At 42.6% G+C, this 26,652-nt stretch overlaps 1 protein-coding gene across 10 annotated transcripts in view; it reads left to right on the forward strand.

Annotated features, from left to right (window-relative positions):
* ARHGEF28 (Rho guanine nucleotide exchange factor 28) overlaps window positions 1-26,652 on the forward strand; it is a 339,437-nt gene that overhangs the window by 139,110 nt on the left and 173,675 nt on the right. For all 10 annotated transcript variants that reach the window (XR_014838058.1, XR_014838057.1, XM_085013806.1 and 7 more), the window contains exons 5-6: window positions 20,065-20,248; window positions 22,823-23,003. Coding sequence is in view for 8 of the 10 variants with exons in the window: in XM_085013806.1 (XP_084869932.1) it covers window positions 20,065-20,248; window positions 22,823-23,003 (365 nt within the window). In the remaining 2 variants the exon portion in view is untranslated. The remainder of the gene's footprint in view (window positions 1-20,064; window positions 20,249-22,822; window positions 23,004-26,652) is intronic.

Genomic DNA, 26,652 nt, shown 5'->3' on the forward strand with positions numbered 1-26,652 from the left:
TGGGCTGTGGCTCCACTTCATTCAGCATGTTTTCTTGCTGTAAGAAGGAGCTATTGGTGCCCTGTTTCCAAATAGGTAGAGTCATTGAACAAAGGACATGCAGCCAACTCTGTGGAACACTGAGAAGAAATTTTCATGTAGGAACTGTAACCAGTGCTTTGACTTTTAAAAATGTTGGAGTTCCCATTGTGGCGCTGTGGTTAATGAATCTGACTAGGAACCATGAGGTTGCGGGTTCGGTCCCTGCCCTTGCTCAGTGGGTTAAGGATCCGGTGTTGCCGTGAGCTGTGGTATAGGTTGCAGATGCGGCTTGGATCCTGTGTTGCTGTGGCTCTGGTGTAGGCTGGCAGCTATAGCTCCAATTAGACCCCTAGCCTGGGAACCTTCATATGCCATGGGAGCGGCCCTAGAAAAGACAAAAAAAAAAAAAAAAAAAAAAAAGTGTTGGTGTCACTGTCATATATACTGTATTTATGCTAACTTTTGGAGTTACTTCTGGATGCCCCTTCTTTACTAGATGACTAAATAGACTCTTAATTTCATTAAATAAATTTTTTTTTTCTTTTTAGGGCTGCACTGCAGCATGTGGAAGTTCCCAGGCTAGGGGTCAAAGCAACTGCCAGCCTGCACCACAGCCATAGCAATGCTGGATCCAAGCCATGTCTATGAACTACACTATAGCTCATGGCAATGCTGGATTCTTCAACCCAGGGCCAGGGATAGAACCTTTGTCCTCATGGATGCTAGTCGGTTTGTTAGCACTGAGCATCTCAACAGACTTTAACAGGAGCTCCTAAATAAACTTTTAAAACCATTTGGAATCTGTGTGAACAGAGATATAGAAGCTGTTTATAAGCTCATACCATGCATGAGGCTAGTAGCATCAGTAGATGCTACCTATGGTGATTACAAATAACATACTTTTATTGGAGATAGAAATATTGCTCTGTATTTTATTGAACACAAACATATAATATTGCTGTTTTTCTGTATTCTTCCCATGGCTTTAGCTTTGTGGTTGTATGATGCTCTTTTTAAGAGTTTCTGCTTCCTGATAAATTCTGGTTACAGGTTGGTTTAAATTTGATCATGGATAAGATTAAGTGTACTACTCCAGGTAAAGGGGCATATTTTTAAAAAACAGCTCATAAGGCCATAAGCCACAATCAGAGAGGATCTCCATTTCTTTCCTTTAATTAGAGTTGTACTACTAAAACTCTCCTTGGCACTTAAGAATGTTTTTCTTTTCCTTTTCCTTTTCTTTTCTTTTCTCTTCTCTTCTTTTCTTTTTCTTTTGACTGCACTCCTGGCATATGGAAGTCCCTGGGCCAGGGGTCAAATCAGAGCCACAGCTGCAGCCTATGCCACAACTATAGCAATGCCAGATCCTTAACCCACTGTACCACAGTGGGAACTCCTAAGGATGCTTCTTATTTCTTAAGACCATGGATGAAAGAAGCCACCAGCCTAGTTCAGCATTGAGCCATTGCCTCACATGTGAGTCACTTAGCTGTGTGGTAAGTGAATGAAGGGGTGGGCTTCCTGAGGGAGTGGGTGGTGTCTGTTCTGCTCTTTGTTATCCTAAGGACCTAGCAAAGGGCTTGGTGCTCAAGAAATATTGGAATGAATGAGGGGTGTATCCTGAGACCTTTAAGGAGTTGCATATCCTAGGTATTGCTATTGTAATTCTATTTATATATATATGATGAAAAAATGTATTCTGGCCAAGGAACTATGTATATATACACATATATTCATATATTCATTTGTGTATATATACATGTAGATACATATATTCATTCATACGCACACACATAGGCATATATATATATATATATACACACATATATATATATATATATATTTCCTAACTAAGAAACTTCATTTTTATTAAGCTTATGGCTTTTAAAACAAAATTTATTGGAGTTCCCATTGTAGGTCAGTGATAATGAACCTGACCAGTATCCATGAGGATGCAGGTTTGATCCCTGGTCCCATTCAGTTGGTTAAGGATCCAGTGTTGCCATGAGCTGTGGTATAAGTTGCAGACATGGCTTGGATTCTGTGTGGCTATGGCTGTGGCCGTGGCCGTGGTGTAGGCCCGCAGCTGCAGCTCTGATTTGACCCCTAGCCTGTCAACTTCATTATGCCACAGGTGCAGCCCTAAAAAAATAAAAAGTAAAATAAGATCTATCAACAATATTAGAGGGTATTTTGTATTTTAAAAGGGGAGACCCATTTTGACAAATCAGAGACTTCATAATTTTTTAGTAGTCTCCATTGACGAGGCCCTAAGTAAAGAGCCGCAAAGCCTCATGAAGAGGCTGGTGCAGGTCAGTGAGGGAGCTCCTGTCCCAGCTGAGCATCTGTCTCAGCATAGCAGCTTGGAGTCTGTGGTGGTTCAGTTGGTGCCTCTGCAAAACAACAAATTATTGAAAGTTGTGGAACTTCATAATTGTACGTGAATAGCTCAAACTAAGAGCCTCTAAACTGGGATTCATGTTACCCACATGCTGTATTTTTTTTTCAACCCAAAGTTTAGAAATTTAGAAATAAGTGAAGATTTCTTAATCTTCAATTTGTGCGTTGACAATGGCATAGGCATACAGTTTTCTGTGTTGAAGGCACATGCAGAGTTATTTTTGGTGATAGAGGTACATAGTCAAATAAGTGTGAAGAACACTGGGCTAATCACCAAGTTGCCAAGGATAACTTTATTGCCATTTTCATTGATATTTGGAGATGTGTTCATGTTTTTCAGGCCTGACCCTTTGATTTACCCATATTGTTAAAATGTGCAGATTTATGTCACCAGTATATATACAAATATATAGTGTATAGATATATGCGTTTCCATGAGAAAAATGGGAGCAGTTGCTTTATATGATGAGACATTGTATTCTATTGAAAAACAAGTCTAACATCATAGTCATTAAGATTACATGCCAAATCCTGGCCCAATTGCTTCCTGGCTGTGAGACCTCCGGGCAAGTTATTTTTGTTCTGATGCCACACAATTTTAATTTCTAAAGTGAGACATGATAGCACCCACCTTACTGGCTTGTGAAGATTGAATTGGATCATGTATGGATCATGTATTGGATCAGGTATGTAAGCTTCTACAATAATATCTGAATATCATACTATTCCTTAGTGAAAATTGACTTTTGTGTGTGTAAGTGAATGGATTTCTGTGTATAGAGAGTAGATGGTATGTACATATGTGGAAAACAAGTTAAAATTAGGCAAAGGGTAAGATCCTGGTATTGTAAATAATTCCTTGAAAGTTCAGGTACATTTTTCTAGATTTTCTTTAAGAAGAGCTTGTAGTACTTGAGATAACATTGCCTGAAGCCAAACTTGTGGTAGAACTTCTCTGCAGCATCAGTGTTCAGGGACAGGTTAACACCCCTTTTTCTTTTTGTTCCTCCGATTAGATAAATTCCCCACCCACCCTCAACCCTGGTCCTCTAGTTTGCTGACCCTTTCTTCCACTTGATCTAGTTTGTTGTTGAACTCTTCTATTGAATTTTTACTTTCAGTTATTGTATTTTCCAGCTCTGTGATTTCTGGATACTTTTTAATATTTTCTCTTCATTGAAATTCTCACTTTGTTCATGCACTGCGGTCCTGGCCTTGATAAGCATCTTTGTTATTTCTTTATTTATTTATTGTCTTTTTAGGGCCACACCCACAACATATGGAGATTTCCAGGTTAGCTGTCAAATCGGAGCTGTAGCTGCTGGCCTACACCACATCCACAGCAACGCAGGATCTGAGCCGCATCTTCCACCTACACCACAGCTCACGGCAATGCCAGATCCTTAATCCATTGAGCAAGGCCAGGGATCGAACCTGTGTCTTCATGGATGCTGATCAGATTCGCTTCTGCTGAGCCATGACAGAAACTCCCATCATTGTTATTTTGAACTCTCTATAAGAAAAATCACTTCTCTCCATCTCATTAAAATCAGTTTCTGGAGATTTATCTTGTTACTTTGTTTGGAACTTGTTTTCTTTCTTCATTTTCCTTGACTCTGTGTTGGTTTCTGTGCATCAGATAAAAACAGCCACCCCTCCCAGTCTTGACAGATTGGTCTTGTGTAGATGAACCTTGTCAGTCATCCCAGCCAAGCTCCCGGTTGCCTCTTAAATCTTTGTGAGAGTCCAAGTGGCTGTCTTTGTTCTTAGTGGCTCCCAGTGTGTGCCAAGACCCATCAGTGTCGTAAAGGGGAGGATCCCAGTCAGCACCTAGATGCAGGCTGATTAGAAGGCATAAGATGAGAAAGTATGCAGTCAAATTTCTTCCAGGGAAAGACTGGGAGATAGGTTTTTTTGGTTTGCTCCTCTGTGAAGAAAACTAGGGTGATAGTTGTAGCAAGTACTTATGTACATACCCATTAATCTGCTTCTCTATCTACTACAGCTCCATTGGCTATCAAAGCTAAGTGATCTGGGATCCATTCCTTGAGCGACAGCCATAAAAACAGTTCCTTCAAGAGAGATGCTGGTGACCTGGCTTTATTGTTGGAGTGAGATGGAACAAGGAAGTAGGGGAATTGCCAACTGGCTTCCTTGGGGTCCAGGGAGAATCACATCCAGCCCCTAGGTGCATGCTAATTAGAAGATAGACCCACAGGCAGCAGGTTATAAAGTATAGAGTCATTTTTTTTTCCAGAGAAATACTGGGAGATGTGTGTTTCTGCTTGCTCACTCTACACCAAGCCCTGGGGAGACAGCTATGATACATGCTTCTGTGCCCATCAAGAACTGCTTCTTTGTCTGATATAGTCCTGAGGGACTCAGGGATGCAAGTCCTCTTTGCCTTAGAGTCGGTTGTTTTGGGGTCCATCCCTCAGATGGGAGCCTTAAACATTATGATGCTATATAAAGGGATGAAAACCTTTCACTCCTCAAGGAGAAGTTGGGAGTTGAGGGTTCCCTGCTGGTTATGTGGTGCTGTGTGCTGGGGGTGGAGTTTACGGCAAGAGTCTGTCTCAACCTTTCCACTCATTTCATTGTGGGTATTTTCTCATTTACGCTGTGTATAGGCATCACTCAGCTCGTTACTGGATTTCTCTCAGCAGGAATTGCTCTGTGTGTAGCTGCGCGTTTGGTGCTTCCATGGGGGGAAGGAAGTTCAGGAGTCTCCTATGTTACCATCTTGGTCCTTTCCCTTCAAGGCAGTATAGTTTTAATCTAAGCACTTTAGAATCCCTTAAGTGCTTAATTCATCTTTTTCTAGCATGCATTTTATTAGTGTTGCTTGAGGCAGGTAAATGACAAAAGCAAAATAAATAAAGTGTGGCATCTGGCCAGCTTATTTATTTTATCATGTATTAATGGTAGTGGCATTGTAAGTAGAATGCCTAGTAATTATTTCTCCTAACACCTATCCAAAAGCTATTTAAAGCCCTACTATTCCCATTTATTTAAAATTCTTTGTATGTATTTATCCTTTTTTTCCAGGAGGGTACGAAGGATGTTATGGAATGAGTATTAATGTCTGTAGTGATTTTGTCATGGAAGAGTCTAATGGGAGCCTTACTGTGAAGCAGTACCGTGTTTCCTTGCATTTTATAACAAATCCCTAATTTTTCTTTCTTTTCAATCACTGAGAGTTATTAGGCAGGCCTGAGAACCTGTAGAAAGGCCAGAGCCTGGAGTTCCTGTCATGGCACAGTGGAAACAAATCCGACTAGGAACCATGAGGTGGCGGGTTCGATCCCTGGCCTCGCTCAGTGGGTTAAGGATCGATCCGGTGTTGCCATGAGCTGTGGTGTAGGCCGAAGACGCGGCTTGGATCTGATGTTGCTGTGGCTGTGGTGTAGGCTGGCAGCTATAGCTCCTATTAGACCCCTAGCCTGGGAACCTCCATATACCATGGGTACAGCCCTAAAAGACAAAAAAGACAAAAAAAAAAAGAAAGGCCATAGCCTGATTAGAGTATTGTGTTTGTAAAGCAAAGCAGAGCCTTTCTTTGGCCCTGCATCTTACCCATCATTACTCACAATGCAACTAAGTTATTGTCCTGGGGAAGGAAATATCCTGTGTTTTATTTAATTTTGTGCCATAAATAAAATTGGATTTCTATTTCGTAAAATTAAATCCATTCTTTCTGTGAAATAGCTTTTATGATAAGGGCTTTTGCAGGGTCTCAGGACATCAGCATTTACAGTAAAACTTCGAGCAGCAGATTAATATCCAATAAAATCTCACGATTACTTTATCTTTGTTCTGGGGTTTTTTCTTGTTTGTGTTTTGGGCAGAAATCTATTTCTCAGAGATTGGCATAATGTGGACAATTAGGTTAACTGTCCTAAAATATTCTGCTTTATTCTGTTGACACTCAGATAACTTGAGTTAAAATCTTCCCTTCCTGCTCAACCAAATTACTTCCTTTCACTGTGTGTCCAGAAGCCTACATGGCTGGCAAGCACCAAACTTGCCAACACTAGTGGGGAGGCTGCCCTTTAGGGAAAGATGCCAAAGGAACTGCAGCTGCCATCTCAGAGGACTGATGGCCTTGCCCCTGGGAACACAGTAGTTCTCTCCCAACCTATGGAATTAGGTAGCGCTTGTCTTTGTTATGTGTTCCGATTTAAGAGAGAAATGCCCATTTACTTAAAAAAGTCACATGAAATCTCTCTCTCACAGCGCAGTTTACACTTAACAAACCAATATGTAGCAGCAGTTTCCTGATTCAAGACATTTTCTGCCAAAGTCAATTACTGTTGTGAAAAACAAATTTGGACTTGCCTGCCATTCTCTAGGTAAAAGTACTTTGTCTGTCGAAAATCCCCTTATAGGCAGCAGTTCTTTGTTGTGAGAGACAGAGAACTCTTTGATAATTATACTAATTATAAAAACATAACCACCTGTTTTTTTTTTCACCTTCATTGAGATACAGTTGACATGTGTCATTGGGTGTGTTTAAGGTGTCCATGTGTTGATTTGATGCATTTATGTATTGAAAGTGATTACTACCTTCCTCCTACCGTCAATACCTTCTTCCCATGCCATAATTAGCACTTCCTTTTTTGTGTGTTGCGAACACTTAAGAAAGGTGATACTTTGAATTGAATCTGTAGGGAAAATACATTAAAATTTTTAATAAAGCAAAGAAAATATTATCTATTGATATTGCTTTATCAAGCTTAACGAGTTATACTTTGTTCCTGTCTGTTTAGTGATTCTATAACTGGAAGAAATTTTTAGGGTAAGCCAATTGAGGTTTTGCAACTTTTCTGCAGGGCTGTCTCGGGTGCCAAAACAGCCAATGTATGTAGGGAGCCAGCTTCTCATTTTGTAGATGCGAATTCTGTCGATGGTTGATTGCAGAGCTGACCCCAACGAGAAGCATTGGATGGAACTGGTAGGACCCACTAACAGTAGCTCGAAGACTCTATTATTTTAGTTATTAATTCCAAAGATCAGCTCCAGAGTATGCTCCTTTGCTTGCAGGTAACACCAGCGGAGTTATAGCAACCACAACAGACTTAAACGTCAGTCCAGAAATAAGAGAACTGGTGCTGGTTGCAGAATACATGTTGTAAGGACAAGTCCAAGGAGTATCCCTGCAAAACCAAGTCACAGTGTGAGGAGTAGTGACTTAAAGGAAAAATAGAAACCTCATCAGGGACCACAAGTATAATGGCTAGGGACTGCTGTTACTAAGGAGAAGGCTGGCTAGCATGATCCTCTGCTTATTAATTCTTTATAAATTCCCTTTGAAGGAGAATGTTTCTTTTTCTCTCTTTTACAGCTGATGAAGGGAAAAAGGAAAGGAAATATGGTCAGCCAAAAGGACTTAGCAACAAGGGTTATAAGAGTGGCGGTTATCCAGGCAACTGTTAAATGGGTCTTAATTGTTCAGGGTCCCCTTAAGGAGTTTAAAGAGCAATCACACTATTGCTCATCTGCAGGAAATGCCATTGAGTGAGAATTAACGGTTCATTATGAATGACTCGGTGGGAACTGCCAGTTTTCTGTAACATGCACATCTTGCTTCAAGCCGCATACAGGGAACCATTACCTTCTTTCTAGGCAATGAGAAAAGGGAATTCGGGGCCAGCTGGGTTTGACAGAGGGAAATATCTGTTTATCTGTTTAGCTTTCCCTGAATAGAGGAAAGAGATCTGCAACCAATAAGAAGCAAATTTGTTTAACACTTGAAGCAGAGCTTGGCTAATGTTTTTATCCGTGAATATAATCTTCTAGCTGTAGAAATAGAAAGAAAATAGAGCAAAGATCAGGAGCAAGGCCCTGTTAGTTGGCTCCCACCCATGTGCCATGTCTTATTAACCAGGTGATGGTGAAATGTCAGCTTTGTCTTTCTGCCCCAAAGCTTTGTCCTGGACAGAAATTTTGAAACAACATCAGCTGATTCCTACCAGTGGGGAGGAGACCCATAAAGGAGAACTTGCTTACAAAATACAAGATTCTTTTTTTGTGTCTTTTTGCCATTTCTTGGACTGCTCCCACGGCATATGGAGGTTTCCAGGCTAGGGGTCGAATCGGAGCTGTAGCCACCGGCCTACGCCAGAGCCACAGCAACGCGGGATCCAAGCTGCATCTGTGACCAACACCACAGCTCACAGCAACGCCGGATCTTTAACCCACTGAGCGAGGCCAGGGATCAAACTTGCAACCTCATGGTTCCTAGTCAGATTTGTTAACCACTGCGCCAGGACGGGAACTCTTTGGAGGAGTTTTAAAATTAATACATTATGACTCTGGAGTTTCTGTTGTGACTCAGGGGTAATGAACTTGACTAGTATCCATGACGATGCAGGTTTGATGCCTGGCCTCACTCAGTGGGTTAAGGATCCTGTGTTGTTGTGGCTGTGGTATAGGCCAGCGGCTACAGCTCTGATTGGATCCCTAGCCTGGGAACTTCCCTATGCTGCTAGTGTGGCCCTAAAAAGTCAAAAAAAAAAAAAAAATCAGTGCTTAGAGGTTAAAAGGCTGATGGTTGATGATGGATGGACGAGGCCTGGCCAAGGGGGTGGGCAGTGAGCGGGAAACGATGGGATGACCTTAGGAAATGCCCAACCCTGTATCCTGGTGCAGTGCCCGCCTTACTTGGCCCTAGTGAACTTTGCAGGCCTTATCTTGATTCTTTCAAATAGGAGCCCTGATGCGGGCCTGAGGCTGTATAGGTAGAAATCCCCCAAATCTCCTCTAATTCTACTTTAGGTTTCAGTTCATAATGATTCTCAAGTGCCTACTTTCTTTTCCCCACATCTGCAGTTGTAGCAGTTTTTATTTTGTAGGTTTGTCATGAGAGCAGGTGTGTGTGTGTCTGTGTGTCTGTGTGTATGTGTGTGGGCATGTGCATGAACATGTGTGTGTGTAGACAGATGAGGATGACATCTGGAGAGCGGGGTGCAGGCCTGAACCCCTAGGATTGGTGAGGCTTAGTTTCCTTCTGCTTGCTTTTCCCCACTCTCAATGTATTGATTGATTCAAGTTCTGTCTTTTCCTCCCTTCTTGTCTTCATTTTGTCTTCTTTTACTTAATTAATTCTTTGCCTACTGGGAGGCATAATTGTTAGGAACTTGAATTTTGGAGGTAGAAAAGCCCAAGTTCCAATCCTTGCTGCTCCATTTACTACTTGAGTGAGCTTGGGCGACTGTATGATTGTGCCAAGCCTCAGTTTCTGCCCTAGTGAAGTGGAGCAGGTCAGTTTCCACCCCTACTTTGCACAGTGCTTGTCAGGATTAAAGGAGATAATGCAGGTGAGTTGCTTAGGAAATGTTCATTGGAAACCAGGAATGTAACGTCCTTGTAGTCACTGGCACCTGGCAAGATTGAAATAAAGGTGGTTGAGGTGGTTTATTTTCATTCATGTAAAACAGCTGCCATTTGGACTTATAATTAATGTTTTTTTTTGTTTTTTGTTTTTTTGGTCTTTTTAGGGCTGCACCCGCAGCACATGGAAGTTCCCAGGCTAGGGGTTCAAACAGAGCCACAGCCATAGTAATGCCAGATCTGAGCTGCATCTGCAACCTACACCTCAGCTCATGGCAATGCTGGATCCTTAACCCACTGAGCAGAGCCAGGGAGCGAACTCGTGGCCTGATGGATACTAGTTGAGTTCGTTACCACTGAGCTGCCACAGGAACTCCTGTAATTAGCTTTTTCCAAACTTCCACCCTCACTAGTCATCCTGGGCAGGCTGCATTTCATATACTGCTTTCCTGTTTGGTTTATCCCATTTATCTTCTCCTCTGTTTACCAGAATACCCTTTCCTGGGTGTGCCCTGTGCCCTGAAGGTGAGCATAAGACCTTCTACTAAAGTTGTAGCTCATACCTGCAAAGTTTCACATTTCTCAGTTTGGCTTGAGGTTCTGGCTGCCAGTGCAGGGTAGATGGAGCAGCTATTTCCCTCATTGTGCTTGAATTCAGATTCCCAGTGCAGAACTAAAAAGGCTCTTGCCAAGATATGATGAGTCTATGCATTTTCTGTGTACCAGTAATAAAATCAGCCTGCAGGGTATTTTCATTTGTTTCCCAAGAAGAACATGGTTCCTGGAGGGTCCATTGGGAAAGTGCCTGGGATTTTCACAGGCTCTCCTGTGGTGTGAGGGGAGAGGTGTGCATAGTAGGCTTTCAGCAAATAGCTACTGAATAAATGAGTGGTGGATGTGAACCAGAGCCTGGAAGAGATATTAACAAATGAAAAAAACCTATTGCATAGGCTGGAAAAGGGTTATGACATAGATGCTGCTTATGGCACGTGATGACTGCCTGTAGCATATTTGTCTTAATGACACGTCTGTGACTTACACTGATGTAGTGATAGCGCCTCTTAAGCAGACAACTAGTTCCCTTAAATTAGGATTTTAAATAATAGCCAGAAAGGAGTTCCCATCATGGCTCAGTGATAATGAACCCGACTAGTATCCATGAGGAGGTGGGGTCCATCCCTGGCCTCGCTCAGTGGGTTAAGGACCCGCACTGCCGTGAGCTGTGGTGTAGGTTGCAGATGTGGCTCGGATTCTGTGTTGCTGTGGCTGTGGCATAGGCTGGTGGCTACAGCTCCGATTAGACCCCTAGCCTGGGAACCTCCATGTGCCACAGGTGCGGCCCTAAAAAGACCAAAAAAAAAAAAAAAGGTTGTAACCAAAGGAAAACTGTTTTCAAATATACGTATATCTAGTGACTGTTATTTATATTGTTGTATGAAAAGGTCAGACAAATGTGTATGACTGGTAAGTCCCCCAATACAGGCTTTCATAATTCTTTTTTTTTTTTTGTCTTTTTGCCTTTTCTAGGGCCGTACCCACGGCATATGGAGGTTCCCAGGCTAGGGGTTGAATCGGAGCTGTAGCCACCAGCCTACGCCAGAGCCACAGCAATGCCAGATCCTTAACCCACTGAGCGAGGCCAGGGATCGAACCTGCGTCCTCATGGATGCTAGTCAGATTCGTTTCTGCTGAGCCATGATGGGAAGTCCCAGTCAGGGGTCATTGTAATGGGTGTCTCAAATGTGTCTGATGCAGAACAGAAGTTTAATGAAGCTAAAACCTGCCATTATGCCTTTTCAGTCTTCTTCTACTTTTTGGCTTTTTGGTCCCACCATACCTGCCATGTTGGTAATGTGCTCCATGGAACATTCTCTTTCCATATATATTTATAATTCCTATCCTAGATTCACCAACCTCCCATCTTATGTGTGGAAGCCTGATTAATTTATCCATACACTCAATCCCTGATCAGACTATCTGAAGGGAAGGTACCATAATACATAACCTCTCCTTCCATTCTCACTGAGTCCTGAAAAATATCAAAGGTTGTGTGTTATGGTCACGCCAAATATTCTCTTCTACTCGCTGTGTAATTTTTAGCTAATGGTGTTTTCATTCTCTCTCTCTTTTTTTTTTTTTTTGGTCTTTTGTCTTTGTTGTTGTTGTTGTTGTTATTGTATGTTTTCATTCTCTTTACTTTTTGCTCCTCATTTTTAGTATTTAACAACTGTAAAATTTCAAATCATGCCGCAGGAGGAGTTCCCGTGTGGCTCAGCAGGTTAGGGATCTGGTATTGACGTGATGTAGGTTGCAGATGTGGTGATGTAGGTGGCTCTGGCACAGGCTGACATTGCCATGGCTCGAGTTGCAGCTGTGGTACCGGTTCGATCCCTGGCCGGGGAACTTCTGTGTGCCATGGACATGACCAAAAAAGAAAAAAAAAAAACATGCTGCATGATATAGGTAGATTAACCTGTGTAGCAGTTTCCTTGTAGGTCAGATAGTTTACTTATTTCTCTCCACTCTTTTTGTCTAAGCCTAGGGCTATAGTTTGTTTGACCAGATAGGATTCCATGGGCCAGATATTTATTTTATTCTAAGCTCAAGTGTGCTGGCCATGTGATTCCCCTTTGTGTCCATGGGGCCTGGCATATAACAGTAGTTTCCTGCAATGTTTGTCCACTGAATGACTTAGATGCATAAAGTGAAGCCTTCATGAATATATATGTGGCTTTGGAAACTAGAGTAGAACTTATTTTAATGTATGGGATTTATGTGAATTAAAAAAACAGTTTGTTCATACACTTATAAGTTGAATACATTTCAGTGGCTCCAGTCAGGAGCTATGAAACATGAGTAAACCCTGCAAAGTAAAAGTACTTCTGAATTAAGTTACTTAGAGCATTTGCTTCCAGATTATTATCTCCATGACAGTTTTAATCTTTTGTTCAGTGTTTAAGGCCGTATTTTGTCGTAACAGCAAGTGATGTGGATTAAAAATAACTTGTGAAAGAGACCAACATTTTTGGTTTCATTCACTGGTGAAATTTTTTAGTTAACAGTTCTTCAGAAATGATTGGGAAGACAGTGGTATATAAAGGAGGAAAAGATATGGATTTTGTTAACCAGTTATTTATTTAGAGTAGTAGATCTCAACCTTGGCTTTTTTTTTTTTTTTTGCCATTTCTGGGCCACCCCCATAGTATATGGAAGTTCCCAGGCTAGGGGTCTAATTGGAGCTGTAGCTGCCAGCCTAACACCAGAGCCACAGCAACACGGGATCCGAGCCACGTCTGCAACCTACACTACAGCTCACGGCAACACCAGATCCCTAACCCACTGAGCAAGGCCAGGGATCAAACCTGCAACCTCATGGTTCCTAGTCGGGTTCATTAACCACTGCACCATGACGGGAACTCTTCAACCTTGGCTTTACATTAGAATCACTTGAGAATCTTTAGAAAAGGTGGATGCTTGGGCCCCACCCCAGAATTTTAATTTTTGTTCTGGGGAGGACCTTGAACACAACTGTGTGTGTGTGTGGAGAGTGGGATGGGGAAAGACGTACAGATGCTGTTGGGCCCCAGAAATAGCAACACCCCCCATTCTTTCACAGTCACATTTACCTCTTTTCTTTCAGAGATATTATGCTGACTTCGCTGTTTTAATTTTTTTGGCTTCACCCATGGCATGTGGAAGTTCCCAGGCCAGGGATCAAACCCACACCATAGCACAGCAGTGACCAGAGCCACAGCAGTGACAACACACTAGATCCTTAACCCACTGAGCCATCAGGGAACTCCTGTGCTGACTTGTAGAGTAACCATTGTTTTGACTTGTAGAGTAACCTTTAAACACTTAAACCAGTGTTTAAGGCCGTATTTTGTCGTAACAGCAAGTGATGTGGATTAAAAATAACTTGTATATCCATATATAAAATGGTTTAGTTTTCAATTTTTAAATACTTTGTATTAATTAAAACTATGCTGTATATTCTTTTGTGACTCACCTCCCCAACATTATATTTCTTAGTTTCTTCTGTATTAGCCTGTAATTAATTTTTATTGTTAGAATACTAGTGTGTGATTATACTGCCATTTATTCTATTCTTTTTTTTTTTTTTTATCTTCTTAGAGCTGCACCCACAGCATATGGAGGTTCCCAGGCTAGGGGTCGAATGGGAGCTATAGCTGCTGGCCTATGGCACAGCCACAGCAACGCAGGATCCAAGCTGCATCTTCGACCTACACCACAGCTCACGGCAATGCCAGATCCTTAACCCACTGAGCGAGGCCAGGGATGGCACCTGCATCCTCGTGGATACTAGTCAGATTCGTTTCTGCTGAGCCATGATGAGAACTCCCACTTATTTTATTCTTGATGAACATTAAGGTCATTTTACATTTTTATGCCTGTTTCCAGGTGCTTACCAAGCATAATCCTCGTAGGGTTTGTATGTAGAAGTGGAGCTAGAAGACATTCATTTCTTCAGATTTATTAGATTATGCCACGGTGTTTTCCAAAGTGGTTGTACCAATTTACATTTCCTCTAGTTGTGCATGTGAGTTCCTGAGGGCTTGATAATTTATTTTTCAGTCTTGAAACCTAAATTTGCTGCTACCTTAAAGGGATAGTCAGACCTTGTGTAGGTATGGCAGTGGTCCCAAATTTGGACTGAATAGTACAAAAAATCACTCTCCTTCAGGAACAACTCACCAAACCAGCCACCCCTGCTCTTATGCCTGGGGTGCTCTGAAAGGTCTCTTGGTAAGTGCTCTGTTTCATGGATCCTTGATCCCAGAAAGTCATGGCAGGGATGAGTAGTCCTAGGACCCCGGGTTTCTGATGTGACAGCCTCATTTTCCAGGCAGAGAAACTGAGGTGTGGCAGAGCAAGAAGCATGGGCTCATTGCCGAAACTCGGCTTCTGTCCACCGGTGCCAAACAGAAATGCAGAGACAGAGGTTTTCTTCTTTTTTGTTTGTTTTTTTGCTATTTTAGGGCTGCACCCACGGCATATGGAGGTTCCCAGGCTAGGGGTCCATCAGAGCTGTAGCCACCGGCCTACACCACAGCCATAGCAATACGGGATCTGAGCCATATGTGTGACCTACACCACAGCTCACAACAATGCTGGATCCTTAACCCACTGAGTGAGTCCAGGGATCGAACCTACATCTTCATGGATCCTAGTCACGTTCACTAACAGCTGAGCTTCGAAGGGAACTTCCCAGAGACAGAGTTTTGGGTGAAAGAGAAAACAATAGCTTTTATTGCTTTGCCAGACAAAGGGAGGCCACAGCAGGCTCATGTCTTAAAGACTGTGCCCTCCTTTGGGGAAGAACTGCAGGGAGATTTCTAGTCTAAAAGGAGAAAAACAGGGTTTCAAATAAGAATCAGGATTGGGGCCAACGTAGGTTCATCTTTCTCTGGGGGAATCTTCGTCATTGAAGCCGGTGGGTGTCAGATCTCAGCGTGATTCGGGGGTGGTCTTCTGGGTTATGGCATCTTGACTTTTCCTAGAATAACAATCCTTGTGAACAACGCATATTGATCAGGGATTAGAACAAACTAGGAAAGTCCCTGAAAAACATCATATGCTTAAGGTCTTTAACCCACAGGCAGTTGTGCTCAGAGCACCTCATCTTTAGCTCAGGATGCAATCAAACAAGGGAGAAGCACAAGGAATGGTGGCTATGAGCTGTTCAATTTTAAATTATTCATTTCTAAAAGAAACAGAAGGAATAGAACTTTTCTCTTAGTTGTGTAAGATGCCCATGTAATTATGTGTATCCCTTGAGAGGGAACCAGGATCCTGCCCCAGGGCTGTCTCTTATTGCTTGACTGTTCCTCCTTTGTTTCTGCATCTCCTCCCTTCCGGATCAGCAACTGTCTGAACGTGCCCCTTGGAACTCAGGGAAGGTCATGGAGGCAGAATGAGGCTCATTTCCTAAAAATAAAAAGTGGGGGCCACAGAAAGGCTTTTGTGCCCAGGAGCCCCAAAGGGCCCTGCTCCATTTCAGGCTTTGAGCCTCCTTCCCTTTCTCTGGCAGAGGAGCCCCCTTTAATGCCATGAGGAGAGGTGACGGGGATGTTGATTGAATGTCACAGCCTGCTGTCCCTTTTTGTGTCTGGGTGGTCTTGCTCCCAGGATGATACAGGCCACACCTTTTAATGTTTTCCATTAGAGCAATTATTAGTTATTCTGTTTGAGTTACATTCTTTCAAATAACTACTGGCACCAGCTAAATAGGAAGAGACAAATCTCTTTGGTTAAAAGAAAAGAAAAGGAAAGGAAAGAAACAAAACCCTTCATGTTAATTAAACACCCCCATGTCTACTACCATAGAACCCCTTTCCTCTTCAACTCTTCTTAAGGATCTGAAACTCTGTAACAAGCAGAATTATTTATTTATGTCACGATGTTTCCTCTTTCAAGCTGTTTGCCTGACTCTGGGCTCTGAACTTTTATGCTGAGTGAGAAAGCTTTTTCTTAAAACCTTTTGGGTAGCTTTGTGTTTTCTGCAAACATCAGAAGATGTTTGATGGCTTTTTCCCAGCCTTCCCACCCCCCACCCAGGAAGTGGGTAGATCTGGAGCGGGAGCAGCAGGGAGCATTTGGTCCCACATGTTTGCTGTCCTCTCCTTTTGAACATGACATGAGGATGGAGCCTGAAAGGAGAGGACTGGGAGTGGGGCCAGCAGGCCTGGAAAGCTCTGCTGGCAGAGGAAACAAGTTCTTCCCACTCTCGAAAGCAGGTCAGGTTGGGTACTTAGTGCCTTGATCCAGCCCTTTGTGGAATGCCATTTATTTTTATTTTATTTTTTGCTTGTTTAGGGCCGAACCTGTGGCATATGGAAATTCCCAGGCTAGGGGTGGAAGCCTATACCAGAGTCACAGCCACGCAGGATCCAAGCCTCATCTGTGACCTGCACCCCAGCTCACAGCAATGCCAGATCCTTAACCCACTGAGTGAGGCCAGGGATGGAACCTGCATCCTCATGAATACTAGTTTGGTTCTTCACCTGCTGAGCCACAATGGGAACTCCTGGAATGCCATTTAAATGGTTGACATCATACTGCCTTTATCAACAGTATGATTTAAAAAGGAAACCTGAAATGTTTAGATGGTCCCTTTTGGTTATATTTTTCTTGGAAGAAAATTGAAAATTTTATCCCATACAACCATGGGCATTTCTCACCAGGTTCAGACTGAGATCGATGACTTCAAAATCCCATCCTAGTGTGGCTGTTAACAATCTCATGCTGACTGGCATACTGGGCACTGTACTGGGTGTGTGGGTGTGTGTGTGTGTGCGTGTGTGTGCGTGTGCACACGTGCATGTTATTACCTGATCCTGACAGCTCTCTTCCTGATTATTATTTAAGAAGGGAAGAAAGTGTAAATGTTACCAAACATGGCTTGTTGGGAATCTGTTAAGTGTAAAACCCTACTGTCTAATAAAATGACTTTAAAATAAAAAACTTAAGGGTGAAATTGATGAAGGATATGTCCTTTAATAGCCTTTGGAAGATATCGAGTATCTTTTTTTTTTTTTTTTTTTTTTTTTTTTTTTTTTTTTTTTGCTTTTCAGGGAAGCATCTGTGGCATATGGAGGTTCCCAGGGAATGAAGGATCCAAGCTGCATCTGTGACCTACACCACAGCTCATACCAATGCTAGATCCTTAATCCACTGAGCAAGGCCAGGGATTCAACCCACAACCTCATGGTTACTAGTTGGATTCGTTTCCGCTGCGCCATGGAAACTCCTCAAGTATCTTAAACAGATGCACCGCTTTGTTTTCAGATATTTGGGCATGTCACCTGTCATTTTACTGGTGGGGACAGGGGCGGGGGGTGTCTGTGCCATGTCGCACAGGTGGATGATGGAGCAAATAGATAGTGAAGTCACTGCATTTCACTCTGAGGGCTCATTTGCATATTTGAAATGTAAGGCCTTACCATTGATCTAGATATAGAGATGGTGTAAAGCAAATTTAAAATGTAAGCCAAGCAGTTTTCTTTTGCCTCTGTATGCAGTGGAATATGTCCTTCTGATCGTTTCCTTTTTTAAAATTTTATGGGTGTGCAGTTGACTTACAATGTTGTATTAGTTTTAGATTTACAGCAAAGTGAATGAGCCATATCTATACACCTATTCGCTCTCTTTTCCCATATAGCTTATTACAGATTCTTGCCTACATTTCCCTGAGCGATGCAGTAGGTCCTTGTTCATTATTTTATATGCAGTGGTGTGTATCTGTTATTTCCATCTGATTATTTCAAATTAAATTTTTGTTGGATGCTGGCTCCATGTATATCATCATCAGAGCCTGCTGGTCAGACAAAGCAGATGTATTGCCTACCTTGCAAGGGAGAACCTCACCTCCTCCCAGCCTTAGCCGCATCTTAAAGGGGGAAGTCAAGGGTGGCATTTATTGAGAACTTGAAGTTTGATTTCATGAGGGTCTCTGAAGGCAGGAGAGGAGTGATGATGGCAGGGAGGTGGCAGGGAAGGGAGTTTGTCTCGAATCAGATTAGGATCATGATGTAGTAGTGAAAGATCAGTTTCAGGGCTTAAGCTGCCAGTGCGTCCTTCTGAAGTGTTGATGGGCCTTGATGGAGGTTCCTATAATGAAGAGTCAGTCATGTGCCCAGGAAAGAGTTTTCTGGACTAGTAAAGTTATGCTGATGAAGATAGTGGGATAACAAAATCCTGGTAGTATAAATAGTCAGCTGAGTGGAGTGGGAATATGTACTTTGTGTTCAGAGATTTCCATCAAGAGGTAAGAATGTTAGATGCGCCAAACAGCAGCTGTGGCGGCGTATGGATAAGCAGTGGGATCCTGCTGCGTAGCACTGGAAACTATGTCTGGTCACTCATGATGGAGCATGATAATGTGAGAAAAAAGAATGTATACATGTATGTGTGACTGGGTTGCCTTGCTGTACAGTAGAAAATTGACAAAACACTGTAAACCAGCTGTTATGGAAAAAAATAAAAATCATTATTTAAAAAAAAAAAGCTAACTTCATCAGGGAAAGAGCCATTGGTCATCTGCTCATCCAATAAGCAACTGTTTACGGAGCACGTACACACGTACACACGCCAGGCACTGGATCACAGGCAGATAAGGTCCTTCCCTCTCGCGCCTTTTGCTCTCGTGACACAGCATCGTCAGGATCTTTCAGGCTACACACAGTCACTAATGTCACCTAACTGGAGGGTATGCATCACTCGGAGTCTTACCTCAGACTTATTCCAATAGATCTTGAGTGTTCAGTTGTTTAAGTTGGCTTGAAGGTGTGTCTTGATGCCTATGCGGTTCATGGGCCTTAGCGGTTTTTTAATGGAAGCAAATGTATTCTTTTACAGGATAAAAATACAATGTTTATCACAGGCCAGCTCTGTTCCAGGCACCATGTCATTGTGGTAGAAGTACAGGTGGACAAACTCGATACAAATGAGACAATTTCAACATAGACAAATAACTGAGATTTTTAACAATCCATGGCTGTTCAACTAAATACATATGAATGACTTCAGTTTACCAGATACTATGCTAGTTGTTAGGAATTAAAAACTTCTGGGATCCCCTCAACTTGTAAGATGCTACAGTCAGGAAACAACTGGAAGGCACAGTGGCAAACACCAGCAGTGAAAACCAACAGACCCGGGCTCACCAAGAGCCCCCCATCAAAGGGCAGTGTCATAGGCCAAGTTATTTAAGCAAAGGACCGGGGAGGCTTTGGCAAGGCTGAAATAATCACAGGGATCTAATAGATGGGTAAAAGCACCTCCATGGAGTTTGAGAGCAACCATGGACTCAGATTTTCTGGGCATGGGAAGCCCAGAAAATTTCTGCCCTAGCTGCTGACCAGGGAGAAGCACCTCTAGGGAAAAATGAGATGGAAGCTCCCTTTGATGCTCCAGGAGCCTGCCCTTCTTGGGTAGCAGCATCTCCTTAAAGGACACCTTGGGACTGATGATGCCTGTTTCCAAAGGATGCTATTCCTCTGGCCCTTGTTTTTCCTGGATGACATCACCGTATCTGAGTGAAAAGTGGGTGCACCTGTACCACAGTGGGTGGATCAACATTGTACCAGTGGTGAGCGAGGCTGGCTCCAGCACCTGACCTTGCCCAAATCACTTCTCCACATCTGTAAAATGAGCTGTATCGTGTAGATGCTTTTGATGATTCCATCCAGCTCTGATGTTCTATTACTTCTCTCACTCCGACAGTCTCTTTGATGAAATATATGACAGACTTTTTAAACGGAGGAACTAATATCATGTTTCTCTTTTCAGTTTCTCTCCACAGAGAGTCGCTGCTGCATCTGGCTGTGAGGTGGGGCCTCACCAAGCTTTCCCAGTTCCTCCTGTGTCTCCCTGGGGGAATCCAGGCCTTGGCTTTACCCAACGAGGAGGGGGCCACGCCAATAGACTTAGCTTTACGGGGCGGACACTCCAAGCTGGTTGAAGACCTCACAAAGTGAGTTAGGCTATTTGATAGATTCTTTTTCAACCTGTTTCTATAGTCTATCAAACCTTATGGAAAAATTAAAATATACAAACCACAAACTAACATAGGTTTAAATTTTACCATTAGTTCCCATGTATGAAGTACAAATATGCATATCATACATAAACAGATACACAGATCTATTTGGTATTAACATTTCATGAGGTAGAGGGAGTAGGGAAAAATGTCCTAAAAAGCTCCATGCTGGGGGGCATAATAAGAAAAAAAAAAGTTGAGAAACACTAGAATCTATTTATCTATTTATCTTGCAGGTTTTAGCTTAAATATAACTTTTTCAGAGTGGCCTTCTATGGTACAGTTTTTTACAATTATGATTAATTTATAGCATTGTGATTAAATTACTAATTTACAGTACAAATCATAATTTACAACTTTACATGTATCATCATCCTTACCCCACTGAACGAGGTTGGGGATCGAACCTGCAACCTCATGGTTCCTAGTTGGATTCATTTCCGATGAGCCACGATGGGAATTCCTAGAAGTTATGTCTTAATGGACTGTTTTTTTCTCCTTTGGTCCATGGAACTCAATATAACATTTATGGTTACATAGTACAGAAGTAAATGTTGAAGTCACAGCTTTCTGCTTATTTTTGTTCCCCCTTGGTCAAATGACCATCAGCTAAGAGAAGAGCCCTTCCCAGTGGAATTGCCCTTGACTTTGCTCTTACATGACCCCACTTTGCTGAAAAGGGCAAGGCAGGACCATTTCCTCTGAGTTAGTCATTGTGGATCGTTCAGGGTTACATTGAGGTCCCTGGAGCTTCACTTCATCTTCGGCAGCTTTGTATCCTTCTGTTGTGTCCAAGACCAGAAAATGATATGTGTTTTAAAAGTTTATGACCTGATAAATCCATTCATGAATGGGATTAGAAACAGACTGTCATGGAGTTCCTGTCGTGGCTCAGTGGAAATGAACCCAACTAGTATCCACGAGATCGCAGGTTTGATCCCTGGCCTTGCCCAGTGGGTTAAGGGTCTGCTGTTGCCGTGAGCTGTGGTGTGGGTTGTAGCCGCAGCTTAGATCCTGCATTGCTGTGGCTGTGGCGTAGGCCGGCAGCTGTAGTTCCCATTTGACCTCTAGTCTGTGAACTTCCATTAAAAAAAAAAAAAAAAAAGGAGACTGTCAGCTGAATTTTGATTATATGATGGAGCTTCCATTTTTAAAATTAATAACAGGAATCTTACTTCTCAGGCTAAGCTCATTCTCTTCAGTGGCTTATTGTTGGCATGGGGACTTGTTTTCTGGAAGATTTTGGCCTCCTTGCCAGTAATTGTGTCCAGAGTTTGGGGAGATGCTCCAAATCTTAGAGGTTTGGTCTTAATGGGTCTCTTTTTTGTCATTCCATGTGATGGAGATAATCTTTATTTGATTGGAAATATACCATATACACTTTTTTTTCTGGTCTTTTTGTCTTTTTAGGGCTGCACCCGAGGCATATGGAGGTTCCCTGGCTAGAGATCTCATCGGAGCTATATCCGCCAGTCTACACCACAACCACAGCGACGCCAGATCCGAGCTGTGTCTGTGACCTACACCACAGCTCACAGCAACGCCAGATCCTTGACCTGCTGAGTGAGGCCAGGGATCGAACCTGCAACCTCATGGTTTCTAGTCGGATTCATTTCCGCTGCACCATGATGGGAACTCCAAAGTATACTGTGTGTTTATAAAGAAAACATTCATTAACAAAATGAGGTAATGGAAGAAGAGAAAAGAGACATGGAGCTAGTTCTGCGAGCTGAGGAATCTGGAAGCATCTGTGGGGCTGTGACAACATGCTGAGGTGGGCTGTTTCCTGGGAGCACTAGCGTCTCCCTCCTGAGGCCTCTTCCCTGTTGCTCTGCATGACCTATAAGCCATCCGGCATGTTATGATGTTAACCATGAAGCCGACTTAGAGCTAATAAATGTACAGCTGTTCTTAGCCACAACAGAACAGAAAATAAGCTGATATTCAAGGATTTAGTTTGGGAATATTGTTCCTTTGTTTATGAGGGAATTCAAGAATACAAGGTGATCAGCTTTATGCATGTCTTAATTTGCATGGGAAAATGATTTACGGCGGTGGCCCAGTGTGTTATGAGTATCGCACTTGTTTGTGATGCCCACACGTCACCATGCTCCTTGGAGACCATGTCTGTTTTCCACCGTAATCACCTAATAAACTGTCGGCTGCCAGCTAATTTGTTCTGCTACATGTGGCGCCATTAAAGCAAGAGGCTTCTTTCCTGATTAAAAGGAGAATGATAGACTGAGGTAAAGTACTGTGTTTAAAAGTCAGTACTATTGCTTTAATTTTGTGAGTCTTTCAAGTAATACTATAGATGAATGGCTTTTCAGTCGGCATCTTCTCTAGGTGGAAAAAGGAAGACGGCTTTCTCACTATCTTAGGTACCTGATGATCTTAGGTAGCTGTCATCAGTAGCTGGCTTTCATGGATCGTTAGGCCAATTTGGTTTGTAATGTTAGGGGCAACGAAGGGTACTGGAAGTGTGGGTTTTGATTTGTGATGTTTCAGCTTCCAGGGCAGACGTTCCCCAGGCTTCTCCCGAGTACAGCTCAGCGAAGGTGCCTCCCTGCAGTATATTCACTCGTCAGAAACACTGACCCTGACGCTGAACCACACAGCCGACCATTTGGTGGAGGCGGATATTAAACTCTTCAGGAAATACTTTTGGGATAGAGCCTTTCTCATCAAGGTTTGTCCCCTTTACTATGGTATAAGATATAATAACCCGTGCTCCTTGAGTGTGCAAACAACAAACTTGTTATTTTTCGGATAGTATTGGAAGGGGAGCACTTTCTTTTTCTCTAATGGGACTTTGGGGGACGTGGGATTGGAAACTGTTGCACAAGCAGAATGGAGGTTAGATATATTTTGGTGGTAGAAAAGAGTAATTTGTGTAATATTGTTTCCTTTGCTTTTCATGAGCCAACATCACTGATGATGGATTTTAATAGTCTGATATTGTATATTTTCTACTAATGTATTGATTGCATTATAATTCTTACATAAAGCCGTTGCCTTTTGGGTTATCTTACATGAATATTTTCTTCTGGGATTTCTTAGGGCCTAGATATAGTTAAGCATTTGTTTCATCGTGCAGGCTCTTCTTGAATGGGGCCTGGTCACTTGAGACCAGTTCTTTTTCAAAGACATTTTTTTCACCTCCCACCATGCCCCAAACATCAACTTTGAATGTTTTATCATTAGCATGCCCACTGCAGGGTTTAAAATGTTTCACCTTGGTTATTTTTATTTATTTTTTATTATTGTAGAATCTGGAAGACTATAAAGCATATTTATATATTTTAATTATTATTAAGCAGAATGTTATTTTGAGTAAAAGGGCTTCAGTCAATCTAGGTGATAGTGCTCAGGGGTATAAAGCATTTACTCACCAGATCCTGTGCCCACCAGCCCTCCCTCCCCCACTTTTTTTTTGATGTTGCTGTTGTTTTCTTTTTAGGGCTGCACCCGTGGCATATGGAAGTTCCCAGGCTAGGGGTCGAATCAGAGCAGTAGCTGCTGGCCTGTGCCACAGCCACGTGGGATCCAAGCTTCATCTGTGATCTACACCACAGCTCACGGCAACGCCAGGTCCCCGACCCACTGATTGAGGACAGGGATGGAACCCAAATCCTCATGGATATTAGTCAGATTCATTTTCACTGCCCCATAATGGGAACTCCAAGGTTTTTCAAGCACATCCATTAACAAGCACCAATTTCATGATGACTCTATCGGTTTTACAAAGTTAAAAGGCAGTTTGGAAAACTGATATTATTGTTTGTCAGTTTTGGCCTTTGTAAAATGTTTGCCTTATATAACTAAAGATTTAGCCGTAAACATTGTATATCAAAAATGATTGCTTATTCCACATAGGGTTTTATTGAACAATTAAAATGAAATGTGCTCTTCAGAGTATGAACTACCTCCTTTGCTGGGTTTAGGGAATTCAGTGTATAATTTTCTGGCATACAGTATTTCCTCATTTTGCCTGAGGGTACTTTTTGCTTTATGATACAGAAGCCCTGTCAGCCATCACTGTGGCTTCTCACCCAGGCCCCAGGGGTGGATATTCCAGCCGGGCAGAGGCTTGGGCTGGCTGAGCAGCATTGCTCAGGATGCTCTCCGCTCCCCAAAGCTTCAGAGAGGCCAAGCGCAGCAACATGTGTCCTTAGAGGGCGCACTCAGACCACACTCTTGCAAAGGGCAGATCAGGCTCCTTGCAGAGCAAAAATTCTGAATATTTGTTTCATTATAAAAAAACCCTCCAACTTCTTAGATTGGATTCGTGATTTCTCCAGACACATTTGAGATGACTGTTACTGACGACCCTGGGGCGGGTTTAGGATGAGCAAACCTAGATGCTTTAATACTTTATTGTGGTGGACTTTCCGATAACAAAGACCAGGTGGAGATTACTTTCTAGTGTGCTGGAGATTTTCATTTTACGAAAAATACTTGATAAAAGAAGAGTCGGTTGCGGTGGACGGCCTTGTGTGCCAGCTGTTAGCACTCCTCTTCCCCCTTCCTATCCTGAGTGTGTGGCTGAGTAGTGAGTCGGGAGCCCAGGGAGAGTCTAAGGCTGAGATTCTCTGAGACACTGGGATAGCATGAATTCTGATAAGAAATATATTTGGTCTCCATCCTGAATTCCTGGCTCATAGCTCCCCAAACCCTTGGGATTTTCTAAGAATGGAGCTTGATAAAGGTATCTTTTGTTATGCAAATGAGGTGATTTTGGAAATCACCTAAGGATGGGGTCTGGTTACCCTTGAAGGCAAACCTGTGATCAGAGGGCTGGAACTTTCAGGCCCACCTCTCCACCTCCAAGAGGGAAAAGGGCTGGGGATGGAGTTTAATCACCCATGGCCACAGATTTAATCTATCATGCATGTGCAATAAAGCCTCCAGAGAAACCCCAAAGGACTGGGTTTGGAGAACTTCCGTTTGGTGAATGTGTGGAGGTGCTGGGTGACTGATCTGCTGAGACGGGTGTGGCAGCTCCGAGCCTTGCCCTCTGCATCTCTTCCATCTGGCGGTTCCTGAGTTATAGTCTCTTGTAATAAACCAATAAGCTAGTAAGTGAAATGTTTCTGAGTTTTGTGAGCTGTTCTAGGAAATTAATTGAACCGAAGGAATGGGTTGTAGGATCATCTCATTTATAGCCTGTTGGTCACGAAGCCAGGTAAATATAAGCAAGTGGGGATTGTTACACAGAGTGTCCAGAGCTAAAGCTTTACAATTGGGGGGTAACAGGAGTTCCCTTTGTGGCTCAGTGGTAACGAACCCGACTAGTATCCATGAGGGTGCAGGTTCGATCCCTGGCCTTGCTCAGTGGGTTAAGGAGTAGGCATTGCCGTGAGACGCAGCTTGGATCTGGCGATGCTGTGGCTGTGGTGTAGGCCGGCAGCAACAGCTCTGATTAGACCCCTAGCCTGGGAACCTCCATATGCTGTGGGTACGGCCCTAAAAAAAAAAAAAAAAAAAGGAGAAGAAGAAGGAGAAAATAAAATAAAACAATTTGGAGTAACAAAAGTAAAGTTATATATAGTGATGAAGTGTTGGTGCCTTATTGAATCTTAAACGTCTAAAAAGTCTGTTTTTATATAATAGCTATAGACGTGACTTTGCTCTGAGGGCTGACTCATTCTCTGTGAACCACAGCATATCCTTGGATGGCGGCAGCTTGAATCTCGGGGTTTGGGCATTGCCCAGTTATCTGCGGCCTTCTAAAACAACAGCAATAAAACTGGCCGCAGAAACATGAGTTGGCTTTACCGTATACAGGAACTATTCCGGTGATCCCTTTCAGAAGCCGTGTTTGTTCCCAGCGGTAAGGGATTCATGATAATCACGCTGTGTTACAGCTGACACTGGAGGATTGATAATTTGTAATAAACATTAAGTGTTAAAAAGAACAGATTGCCGCTAAGTATCTAAACTGTAAAGGTAGTTATTAGAAAATTAGATAGTTGGCAAAATACTACCTATATCTTTAAATCTTTTTTTTTTTTTTGGTTCTGTCCTCCTAACAAAGCCTTTTCTGTTAATTGGAATGCTGATTATTTAGTTTTAGAACTTCGCTAAAATTAATAAGGCAGCTGGGAAATTGAAGTGTTCTAAAGTTGCAACCCAAATTACCCATAAGAATAAAACTGAGGTTTTAATACACCCCACTGATGAAAGAGGTATTTCCTTATTTCAGGTTTCATTTTGTAATTAGACACCAGCATTGCCTGATGCCTTTTTCATATAGACTTGGCAGTTGCCTTTAGCTTGGATCTGGGGGTTAAGGCTGACCCCAGGTAAGCATGTGGGGCCAGTGGTTGTCTTTGGCC

The sequence above is a fragment of the Sus scrofa genome, chromosome 2 (assembly GCF_054392235.1).
Source record: "Sus scrofa isolate SSC_HxYL_T2T_F1_AM1 chromosome 2, Sscrofa_HxYL_maternal_Yorkshire_Landrace_v2.0, whole genome shotgun sequence".
NCBI lineage: Eukaryota > Metazoa > Chordata > Mammalia > Artiodactyla > Suidae > Sus > Sus scrofa.